At 31.9% G+C, this 12961-nt stretch overlaps 1 protein-coding gene across 1 annotated transcript; it reads right to left on the bottom strand.

The window, feature by feature from the left end:
• Positions 1-3522: 3522 nt before the first annotated feature.
• LOC145975695 (thymidylate kinase) lies at positions 3523-5105 on the bottom strand. Its single transcript, XM_083106356.1, has 2 exons — positions 4931-5105; positions 3523-4672 (listed from the first exon to the last, which is right to left on the bottom strand). Exons 1-2 carry the CDS (start codon positions 5067-5069, stop codon positions 4173-4175), a joined length of 639 nt encoding a protein of 212 aa, XP_082962482.1. The 5' UTR covers positions 5070-5105; the 3' UTR covers positions 3523-4172.
• Positions 5106-12961: the final 7856 nt, after the last annotated feature.

The following is a 12961-nucleotide window of genomic DNA, read 5'->3' as shown; positions in this document are numbered from 1 at the left end:
TATTAATCTGCTAAAGAATGAAATATTTATTATGTTTTACAAAAATATATATGAATTATTAAACAGTATTAAAAGTAACTAAATAATTAAATATGTATATTATTTGCTAAACCAGATCTAGATACATAATTAAATAATAATCTACTTATATAATCACAATCTTTTTAATAAATCGATCAACTTTTCAAGTTTTAAATAAATCGATTTATTTACGAAAGTAGCAAATATTTTAAATACCACCTTGATCAAAAAGTTCCCGGAATTACCACCAGGTGATGCTCTGAGTCAGCTGATTTGAGTTCTGTTTTTTTGGTTAGATTGCCACATCTATCATTGACATTCCCACCAAATTCCCACCAGCCATAGCTTGACATTTGTAAAAGTTACGCCGTTTCGAGTGCATCTACCTCTGCGCGTGTTTTCGATTTTTTACAGTTTTAAAAATGGAGTTGAATTTGCAACAATGAGTTTGCATTAAATTTTGCGTTAAAAATGGATTCAATGGTGTGAAAACCTTGGAAATGTTGGAAAACTGTTTCGGCAGTGATATTCTGAAGAAAACAGCCGTTTATGAGTGGCATGAACGCTTCAGGAGTGGTCGTGAGTCCGTCGAGGATGACGAACGCAGTGGCAGGCCGTCGACATCGAAAACCGACGAAAACATCAATAAAGTGAGAGAAATGTTGATCAATAACTGCAAATTAACTATCAGAGAGTTGGCAGAGGACTTAAACATTGCTTATGGATCCATTCAGGACATTGTAGTTAATGATTTGGGTTTGCGCCGTGTTGCTGCAAAGTTGGTCCCGAAGGAACTGAATTTCATCTAAAAAAGGGACCGCGTTGACATCGCCAAAGACATGATTTCCAAGGTTGAATCCGACCCAACATTCATCAAACGCATCATTACTGGCGACGAGACGTGGGTTTATGAGTACGACACGCAATCCAGACATCAGGCGAGTGAATGGAGAGCCCCAAATGAGCCAAGACCAAAAAAATCACGTCGTTTTCAGTCGAAAAAGAAAGCGATGCTCACGGTTTTCATGGATCACAACGGTATTGTACACCACGAATTTTTGCCAGAAGGTCAGACAGTTAATAAGGAGTATTATTTGGGCGTTATGAGACGTTTGCGTGAAGCAATTCGCCAAAAAAGAAAGGATTTGTGGGCAAACAACTCGTGGATTTTGTACCATGATAACGCGCCGTCGCACAGTGCCATCATTATCCGCGAATTTTTGACCAAGAACGGAACGAATACCATCCAACAGCCATCGAATTCACCTGATTTGGCTCCCTGCGATTTTTTTCTGTTCGATCGAGTCAAAAAACCACTACGGGGAACGCGCTTTAACAGCCGAAAGGAGGTAATGGAAAAATCGAAGACGGCTCTGATGGCTATACCGACAATAGAGTTCCAGAAATGTTTCGAGAGCTGGATCAAGCGCTGGCATAAGTGCGTTGCAGTCGATGGGGAGTACTTTGAAGGGGACAATATCACTTTTGATGAATAAACTTGTATTTTGAATTTTCTGAATGAATTCCGGGAACTTTTTGATCAAGGTGGTATATCATTATTCTGTTCAAATATCCAATAAACTATTTTCTATCAAATTTACAATAAAAAAATAATTTAAAAGTGTATAAAAAAATTAATTTGTCTAAGAGAAAAATGTATTAATTAAATTCCCTTCGTTTTGGGATATTTTGAGAGATTCAGAGATCAATCACGTAGATCCATCACCGTCTACTCGTATCTTTTTATAATTTAGCTATCGGATTTTGTGTATGCACATAATTTATAAACTACTCGAATATCTTCTCTTGCTTGAGTACGCTTTCATAAACACGTTTCATTATGCGCTTGCGTCTAGATGAACGATACACGAAAGATATCATTACACATATGTATGTGCCTTTCTGCGGAAAAAATACAATTTATCATTTTCATACAGAAAAAAATCTTTAGCTGCCAGCATTGTTGCAACATAATCGATTTCCGTTTATCATATTCATTATCATTCGAGAATACGAGCGCCGTAAATTTTGAGAAATATTTTCAGAATAAAAATGAATTTTCGCATTAAAGTAATATATCACATTTTAGTCTTCTTCTATTAATTATTAAATTCTATTAATTAATTATTTTGTTTAATGTTTATTGTGTTAAATATGGAACTCTCTATTAGTAGTCTTCGAGCAAATATTTCTCAAAATTAAACGTTACGTACACACATGTATTTATCTTTCGCAAATTCGATTTTCTCCTGATAATTGAATTTTAAAGTATCATATAATAGGAATTCGATAGCGTGAATAAGCCGAGCAAACAGGCGAAAATGTGAAAAGCAGGGTAATGTAAGCATACGAGAAGTTGCACAGATTGAAATTTCAAGAATGGCAAAAATTCTAAAAATTTGTTTGAGTTTGAAGACTCAAAACTGTAAAAATTGAACCTTCGAAAAGTTTCTGGAGGAACAGCAAAGAGAGACGGCACGAAAACTGAAAGAATCGCGACTCCAATTTTAAAAAATCTGACTATCTTTGAATTAAAGATATAATTATTATTTGTTATAATATTATTTGTTATTATAATATGTTTTTTAATAAACTAATATTGAAAAAAGAAAGAAGTGTTGTTGCTTCTCTGCGCTCCAACTACCGCGCGTTGACTCTTATGCCATTTTCTTTTTAATTTTTTAAAAATATAAATTCTGAAAATATTCAAAATGACAAGCGAAGAATATAAATTACATAAGAAAAAAATATAAATCAAAATTCTAATTACATTTCTTCTATAATTATTAAATTTCATTTTTTTATTATTTTCTTTTATCCACATCATGACAAAAAAATTATGATACATTGTACCAAGTGGAATAAGGTGGACGAATTATGTTCTTATAAAGAGGATAAAGGCAAGGAAGATGAATCAGAAATTGACTTTTGACTTGATCTTTTTGCCCGAGATAAAACTCGTCCTTTTCTCAATGTTTTTTCCTCTTAATAGAACAACGAGCTTCAACAACTTGCAATTTATTATCGAGCCGAGTTCTTTAACAAAAACGCTAGAGATTTATATGAATCTCAATCCACCTGCTTGTAATAATACTCATTTTCATACATTGTTACTTATAATCTAACATATTCTTATATTTCTTGTAGAATTTTATTATTTGCACAATATCTAACGTGTCGCGTCATCAATCATGTCCCGAGGACGAGATGTATCTCAGCGCAAAGTGCACGATCCGCGATTCCGGAAATGTCTGTCGCGTATTTTATATTTCACCGAGACCAAGAACAGATGAATGACGAAGTCGCATTTCTCTGGTACATGTCTGCATCTGTCTGAAAGACGCATGCGACCCCGATTCTTTCTTTAATGTCGACTTTTCTAAAGATGGAAACCGGATTTGTATTTAAATCCCGATGGAAAAGGAAAATTCCGTCTCGGCAACTTATTATTATGACAAGCGTGAAATTATATCTGCATGGAAAGTTGTGTAACGTGATATGTACTTTCGCCTTAATCAGTAAAAATAAAAAGAAATTTATTTTATTACACTTGGCGTAAATGCCATCGCGAGGTATATTATGCATAAACATTAATGAAACAAATAATTTTAAATCAAGCATACGCAAGCTTACATATTAACATATTATATCTATACAAATATACTATCTATATTACATATAATTTTATCTAAATTTTTCCGTTTTTTATATTTCAATGATACATATTATGCTTATTAATACTGGTAATTGTATATCTATCAAATAGAAACTAACAAGATTTACACAACAGTTTAGTTTAATAAGTAGAAGATCTCTAAATTACACTTTACAACTTTCAGATATTAAAATAGTCTTTTATTTGATACTAAAATAGTCTTTTATTTGATAAATTCATCTAATACTTTATAAAAATTAGAGATTGTGGCGAATATTGCAAAGAATTACTAATATAGTAATTCTTACTAATATAGTAATTCTTTGCCAAAATAAAAACATGAAATAAAAAATTTATCAGCATCTTCAATTACTTAATAGTTTTACATCATGATATCAAAACCTTATTAGAGATTGCAGCAAATATTGCAAAGAATTACTAATATAGTAATTCCTTGCCGAGATAAAAATATAAAATTAAAAATTTATCAGCATCTTCAATTACTTAACAATTCTATATTACGATACTGAACCTCTTGAATGACTGACAATGCCATCCGCAGTATTTCACTGTGCACAGCTGATTCATCTTGATCCGCATTTACAGTGACCCAAGTTTCATCTCTTAATTTCTCATAATTAGCATTGACACGTTGCTGAAATTCGTCATGTTCGAACCTCTCTTTTCCCCAATCACTACGCTGCTCCTGCTGTCGCTTGGACACCTTGAGAAACACCACGCAATCCGGCTTTGGAAGCCCTAGGTCAGGCTGTTGGCACCAGTTGAGACTTCTGCCAGTGTTGGCTGCTGTATATACAGCACCAGAGGCTGCGTATCTGTCCACTATTAGAGTAACACCAGACAGAAGTGTCTTCTCAATGTCCTCTTTACACTCCCACCGATTCGCAGAGAACAACAAATGGGCTGCTTCCGGTGGCACATTTATCTTTTTTGACAGGAAACTATCCAAGATAGCTCCGACAGGAGTCTTTCTATCTGCAAAAGTAAAATAAAATATTTCCCTTGAACAAAATCATTACATGTTTGATATCATTTTCAGCAACAATGCGATTTAAGAAAAAACAACATATTATGATGTTAATTTCACTATAAATAATAACGATCATATTTGACGTGTAAATTTTAATTGTTAATATTGTTGGATTAATAATAGAGAAAACATCTTTTCCCGCGCAAAATAATCTAAACATAACCTTGTGATTCTTATGAGAGACTTTCTCACGTGCAACTTACTCGGGAAAGCTCCGTTTTTTGCAGGAATCCGTAGATCATTCAACGCGTTCATCAACATCTTCACTTGAGTCGATTTACCGGCTCGATCGCAGCCCTCTAAAACTATAAGTGCACCGCGTTTACTAATCATGTTGAGCATTCATTGATGTCGGTCATTCACCGAATATCGAATCATTCCCGGCTTGAACAGAGAGAAGACTGAGAGATGTCATGGCCCGCTTTTAGATGATCCCTGGAAGCGATACTCCCTCTATGGACATTTAAAACGTGAACATGAACTTTGTAGCCAATGTCCACGAATGTTCTCAGAGGGTAACATATATGTCTCTCTGATAATATAAATAATATAAATAAAAATATAAATAATTTAATTAATAATAATTTATTATATAAAAATATTAGTATGTTCTCTCTTTCCACGCTATTATTTATTAATTTATTTATGTGTGTTCTTTTTCTTCTCAACATCATTTATTTATTATTTATTTATTTATTTATTTATTTATTTATTTAGCTCGCTCTAAGTCAGCCTTCTAAAATGCAAAACTAAATATTATAGAATTTGACTTTGAAAATAAAATAATCGAATAAATTCAAATAATTAGCATAACGAAAGGTTCCGTGATAAGTTATTTAATAAATAATCAATTTTAATTAATTAATGAAAATACTTCTATAATTTAATATTCCGCGTTAGCGTATATTTTATAATATATAAAATATTTCGGCAACGAATTATCGATAACACGGTGTTCGACTTTGGCAATACAAAAAATAAACAGTAGCGCGCTATGTTAAAGCTTTAATATTAGAATTAACTATATTTCGACCAATGTTTTAATTTTCTCAATCCTTGTTATTAAACAATATACAATTTAATCGAAAATCGATTAAATGATAGAAATCCAAAATATTAAATAATTACTTCGATCGTTGTGATTTTTACGGACAATAATTATTATTATAATATTTAGAGTCACAAATATATTTCATCCGTGTTACTTTATCGTTCTACTTGACAATCTAAATGTAATTTGGATTGTGAGAGAATACGAAATAATTCAATCGAAAGGATAAATTGTTTAATAAATAATCAAGTTTAATCAATAAATTAAAATACTTCATTAATTTAATATATTCCGCGTTAATGTACATTTTATAATATATAAAATGTTTTGGCAACGAATTATTGATAACACGGTGTTCGACTTTGGCAATATAAAATATAAACAGTAGCGCGCTATGTTTCGGCTTTGTCTTTGACTCTCGAGTAATAAGGTAGTGGTGAGAAACGTTTCGTATTGTATTGTAATTTTTTTACTAAACACGATTACGATTAGTATCGAAACATAATTTGCTTTAAATATTAATATAAATTAATTAATTAAAAATTAATTCGCGACATGAAACTGTATCGCAACTATAAATCTTTATCGAATCGCAATCATTCATTACCGTGATTAAAAATTGAAACAAAATATACATAAAAGGGGATAAGAGACTTAATTATGTTATGAACTTTCGATCATTGATGCTTATTATATTTCATTAACAATATTAGAATTAATTATATTTCGACCAATACCTTAAATATTAATAATCCTTGTTAATTAAACAATGTACAATTCAATCAAGAATCGATTAAATGATAGGAATCCAAAATGTTAAATAATTGCTTTGATCGTTGCGATCTTTACGGACAATAATTATTATTTCAATACCTAGAGTCACAAATATATTTCATCCGTGTTACTTTATCGTTCTACTTGAAAATCTAAAAATAATTTGAATTATGAGAGAATACAAAGTAAAACAATCGAATTATAGATGCAAATAAATAGCATAACGAAAGACTCCATGATAAATTGCTAAAAAATAATCAATTTAAATCAATAAATTAAAATACTTTTATAATTTAATATTCCGCGCGCGAATATTTTATATTACAGAGAATATTTCGGCACGAGAGAATTATCAATAACACCGTGTTCGACTTTGATAAACAGTGTCGCGCTATTGTTAATACGTTACACGGCTTTATTATCATTCGCACAGTACCTTGAGGAATAAAGTAGTGACGTTTCATATATTATCAAATTCTTTCTTTACATAGTCGACCCTGGCGATATAAACAGTACCGCGGTAATGTTCTTGACTTACGATCATTCGCTCAGTGGCTCTTGAGCAGTGAAGTAGTGATGTGAGACGTTTCATATATTACCAAATTCTTTCTCTAAACACAATTGCAAGTGCAACGAGGAACTTTTCGTGAATAAGTGTAAGTGCAACGAGGATTAAAGTGCCACGAGAAAAGAGCGAAGGAAGCAAAAGAAAAAAGGAGGTTTTGGAAGTGGATGGATCAATAAGATATGATGTAAGTCATTAATATACATTATTTATCACATTCATTATTTATTATATTGTTGCGTCCCCACGTCCCGTCCCGCTGAATGTATTCGTTACCCGTTGAATTCTTTCGAAGAAGATCGTTTTCGCGCGCGTTGTCAAGATATTGTTATAAACAACGACTGTCAGAGAGTCTAAGCCCAGCTGTCAAGTTGTGCGGACGCGCGTCTATTTGTGATCCGTTTTACGATTATTCTGAATTCTTGTATGTTACTCGCGATTTATTAAAATTCTTGTGCACCTTAAATCGCGTTATTATTTACGAGTGCACGAGCGTTAGCGCATGCCAATTGTGTCACCCGCGTTCGATATATATCGTTCCGCGGACGCAACAATATATAAATTATTTATCAATAGTATATATATTCAAAATATACATATTTCTCGTTTCGTTTTATTTCTTTGATAGTGATTCAATAGTGATTTTAAATTGCAACATATATAATACATATACTTATAAAAAATATTCCATTTTATTTAAAAATAATTAAAACATTTATAAAATTTTTTATTAATATTTTCAGATACTTCTTATATTTTATAAAACATTTCATATTAATATATTTATTTAAATATTTCATGTATAAAAAAATAGAAATTTTTTTATTTATCATATTTTTAAAAGTTTATATATAAGAAATATAAATTATTTTGTAATTACGCGATATATAACATTAAAATATATCTATTTAAAAGTAAAAATTAATTGCGCGCAATAATTAGGTTTAAAATCAATTATTTTGAACATTGCTTTATATAATAGATTTTCTTTTATCTTTTATATTTTTATTTATCGTTTATATTTGCGAATTTAAATTTATGTACTATATTACAAAATAAATTTCAAATTATGTATTATATTATATATAAAATTATATATAATATAACCCTCCCATGGGGTACACCTTGTCGTGGTGGGAGGGCTTAGTACTTGGATGGTGCCTTGAGGTTTATCTTAAATTTTTCTATTTATGATAAATCTTAAGGTGCCTGAATGGGAAGCTAAGTACCCTTTCGCGTCGTCGGTACCGTCAACGTGCCGCGGACGGCAAGCGCTTCGTTACCGCGTTTTCGCGGTGTAGTATTCTCGCGTCGTCGCGTTTTCGCGCTTCCGCGTTGGACTTTTCGTATAAAAATCCCAATTTCCTTATTGTCACGAGTCTGTACTTCCGATGCCAACTAACTGGGATGTTTCGAGTTTGCACACGTTGCTATGCAACGTACACTCTTGCTTCGTGCTTCGTCGAGTGATTCGGCCCGAATTAGTTAGAACTCGATCGATTGCTCGGAATGGTCGTCAATGGGTCCCTTCTCTTTGCTCGTCTACAGCCACACGCACTGCGTGTGTTAACCCTGTCGAGGAGTCGAGTGGATTCCCCTAGGCACGATTTTCGCTCGGTAAAAGGGATTGCCTCCCCATTTTCTAAATTGCTAAATGTTAGCATTTAAAAAATGTGGGTATCCTCTTCTTTTGCCGTCTACTAGCCTGGTGTAGCATATAGCAACCGCGAGAGGCATAATATGTCCGGGCGGAGCACCTGAAATCGTGCTTAGCGGGTCCAGGTTCGATACGAGATAGGATAATTATGCGCGAAAAAGAGTTGGTGAACTCATTTTCCTCTATTTCCGTTAATCGTTTCGTCTTCTTTCCGGTTTGGGCTTAGTCCTTGCTCATTGTATCGTTGCAATCCCGACCGGTTGACTCGAAGTTGATTCTCGTAAGTGAAATAGGATTTTCGCTCGTACCGAAACCGGGAGTACCGTCTAATGTATAGGTATACATATTAAGTATATACATCGCGCGATCAAATATAAAATTTTTAATACAAGTTCTTATACAAAATTATTGTTAATTATTGTCGCGTGTAAAATAGCGAAAATAGCGATATAAAAATATCGCTCGTGAGTGCGGGAGTGCCGTTGAAAGTATCGCGCGTCAACAACATGAGAGGAGGAGGAGGCCTGGGAGAGGCATCAGGCACCTGTGAAGCAACTCTATGGTAAATAAATTATCGCTTATATATAATTATTTATTAATTGCGTACGCGCGATTTAAATTAAGTAATTAATCGCGTAATTTGATTTTTTATGTACATGACTTAAACAAGAGAAAAAGAGAGAAATTTTTATATAAAAACTGTAATTTCAAAGTTTCTACATTCGAATAGCTTTTAATAGAATTATTAAATTATTACTTATTAGTAGAATTTTTTTCAAAATTTATAAAATTGTTTATCTGCTTATTATTTATGTGCGTCGGATATAAAATTAAATGCATATAATAATAATTTTTTGACCGTGACTACAATTTGAATCTTCTTTGTATGTTACAGACCAACAAACTATTGTGAGAGGAGGAGGAGGCCTGGGAGAGGCATCTTGCATCGGCGAAGCAACCTGATGGTGAATATTTATTATTTGTATATCAATTGTTATAAATCGTACGCACAATAATTCGTTCTTATAATTTAAAGGAATTAAAGAGAAAATTAGAGAGAAAGATTTTTATAAAAATCATATATAAAAATTTCTATTTAAAAAGTAATTTTAAAATTTATAAAATCTTCCCACGTGTTTATATTTGCTTATTATTTTACACACCGGATATGAAATTCCGCACAATAATAATTTTTTGAAATATTGATTGTATTTTGAGCTTTGTTATAAATGAATTTTATATTTGTATGTTACAGACAACGTAGCTTCGATAATGACAACTCTGCTGTGGCACATCAATGCTCCGGTAAGTAATAAAAACTTTTATTTAATTTTAAAGTAACAGATTCATAGAGATTGTAGATAAATCCGTTGCCTTATAATGGATGAGCTAGAATAGATTAAATTAAATAACTTTTAATAAATTCGTTCGAAATATATTGCATCCATTGCGAAAATATATTGCAGTATTTTAATTATAAAGAAAAAAGATAGAGAAAAGATTATTTTTGTATAGATTTTACCTAATTTATTAAAAATAAAGAACACAAAAAATTGTATCAATTACATCTAATGCTAATTTATTCGCTTATAACGCGCATTTATCTTATTCACTTATCTTACTCTAATTTCTTATTAGCTCATCCATTACAACATTTGTTGTAGATATTGTTTTTAAACTTAATGTAAAGCCAAATGATTAATTAATGAAATAACTTGTAATGTGATAAATGTAATATGATAAATGTTATACACATTAATTTTATATTTTATTATAAATTATGCATTACTATAAAAAATTTATTAATTACATATATTATTATAACATCAATCAATTTTTATTGGTAATCTGCACAGAGACTTTTATATTATAAGAATTTTATATATTATACCAGGCTGCTAACAGCTGAAGCCAGGATAACCATTTACATTTGGGCAGGATATACATATACAGATTAGATTAATATACATATTATGTCGTACTGTCAATTTTTGCCGGCATTTATTAAAATAAATATAAACTTCTACGAGATAGTGATTAAAATGAACATAAGTAGTTACAAAATATTAAAATATAGTATTTAAATAAATATAAGCAATAACCGGCAATTATTAAAATAAATATACAATCGATACTCATATAAATTACAATTGCATCTTTCGAGAGCGATAGTTATGTTATGTTAAATTCTGTGATACCCGGTATAAATTCTGTCCAGTTATAAATGGTTGCCTTTGTTTTACATTTTATCATATGAGATATGGCCGTGTTAGCAGTCTAATATAATATAGAAAAATTTGTAATTTGGCTTTATTTCAGTTCAAAAAATTAAATTGAATTTATTTTTAAAAATGCTAAAAAAATGAAAATATTTAAATTATTAATTTAAATTATTAAAATTATTTTCAGGAATACTAAAAGAAATTGCAAAATTATGAATGTTTAAGAAGATTGTAAATTGCGTAAATAGATTCTTATGTAAATTACACGAAAAATCATCCAAAGTATACGTATAATGATTATATAATAGTAATTCATTAAATTAACATATTTATTTTTATAGTATATATTCTTTAAATATTCATAAAAGAGTAACTATTTAAATTTTCATATTAGAGTCATTAATAAATTCGGAAAATTTTTATATAAAATGTAAAAATTCGATGCTAAATTAATGATTAAATATAAGCGTTATAAAATTCGACGGATGCCTTTCTTATAGAATCGCGAGTCAATTATTATAAATTTAATGATATGCTTTCCGTTAGATTTATCTATTTATGAATTCCATATCGCGCGGAGCTGAATATTCTTAAAATAAATTATTAAATTATGATTGCGAAAATACCGTGTCCTTTCCGTGTTCTTTCCGCATTTTTTTCGCGTTCTATCCGGGTTCTTTTCGCGTTCTTTTTGGGTTCTTTTCGCGTTCTTTTCGCGTCCTTATAAAAGATTACCGTTTTAACAAAAGAATTTTATCGCTGTCCCTCTCATCAGATAATATTCCTAAATATTGCTAATTAAATATAAAGAATTATCGAATAAGAGTGTGAAGATTCAATGTGATAAGTCAACGATTAAATATTAGCTTCACAAAATTTAACGATCACCTTCGATATTATAGGATCGCGAGTTAATTATTATGAATTTAATAATTTGTTTTTTCAGTTATATTTACGAATTTCGTATCGGAAAATATTCATAAATAAATTAATAAATTACGATTGCGAAAACACCATGTTTTTCCCGCGTTCTTTTTGGCGTTCTTAGACGAGATTGTCGTTTTAATAAAAGAGTTACATTGCGTCATCGACTTTCCATCGTCGGTGCCGTCAACGTGTCGCGGACGGCGGCATTTCGTTACCGCATTTCCGCGTTGTAGTATTCTCGCGTCGTCGCATTTTCGCGCTTTCGCGTTGGATTTTTCGTATAAAAATCCCAATTTCCTTATTGTCACGAGTCTCTACTTCCGATGCCAACTAATTGGGATGTTTCGAGTTTGCACACGTTGCTATGCAACGTACACTCTTGCTTCGTGCTTCGTCGAGTGATTCGGCCCGAATTAGTTAGAACTCGATCGATTGCTCGGAATGGTCGTCAATGGGTCCCTTCTCTTTGCTCGTCTACAGCCACACGCACTGCGTGTGTTAACCCTGTCGAGGAGTCGAGTGGATTCCCCTAGGCACGATTTTCGCTCGGTAAAAGGGGTTGTCTCCCCATTTTCTAAATTGCTAAATGTTAGCATTTAAAAAATGTGGGTATCCTCTTCTTTTGCCGTCTACTAGCCTGGTGTAGCATATAGCAACCGCGAGAGGCATAATATGTCCGGGCGGAGCACCTGAAATCGTGCTTAGCGGGTCCAGGTTCGATACGAGATAGGATAATTATGCGCGAAAAAGAGTTGGTGAACTTCATTTTCCTCTATTTCCGTCAATCGTTTCGTCTTCTTTCCGGTTTGGGCTTAATCCTTGCTCGTTGCATCGTTGCAATCCCGACCAGTTGGCTCGAAGTTGATTTTCGTAAGTGAAATGGGATTTTCGCTCGTACCGAAACCGGGAGTGCCGTCTAATGTATAGGTATACATATTAAGTATATACATCGCGCGATCAAATATAAAATTTTTAATATAAGTTCTTATACAAAATTATCGTTTTAACACAAGATTTTTATCGCTGTCCCTCTCGTCA

This window comes from Camponotus vicinus, unplaced genomic scaffold (assembly GCF_025532165.1).
Source record: "Camponotus vicinus isolate PSW18456_S1 unplaced genomic scaffold, iyCamVici1.0 SCAF_8, whole genome shotgun sequence".
NCBI lineage: Eukaryota > Metazoa > Arthropoda > Insecta > Hymenoptera > Formicidae > Camponotus > Camponotus vicinus.
Note: the sequence above shows the minus strand (reverse complement) of the source record. Positions and strands in the feature narration are given on the sequence as shown.

Excerpts from the sequence above, each read along its gene's own strand:
- LOC145975695 (XM_083106356.1), bottom strand. The coding sequence starts at position 5,069 with ATGCTCAACATGATTAGTAAACGCGGTGCACTTATAGTTTTAGAGGGC. Across the intron at positions 4,673-4,930 it reads AAAAAACGGAGCTTTCCCGA|ATAGAAAGACTCCTGTCGGA; the intron begins GTAAGTTGCACG and ends TTACTTTTGCAG.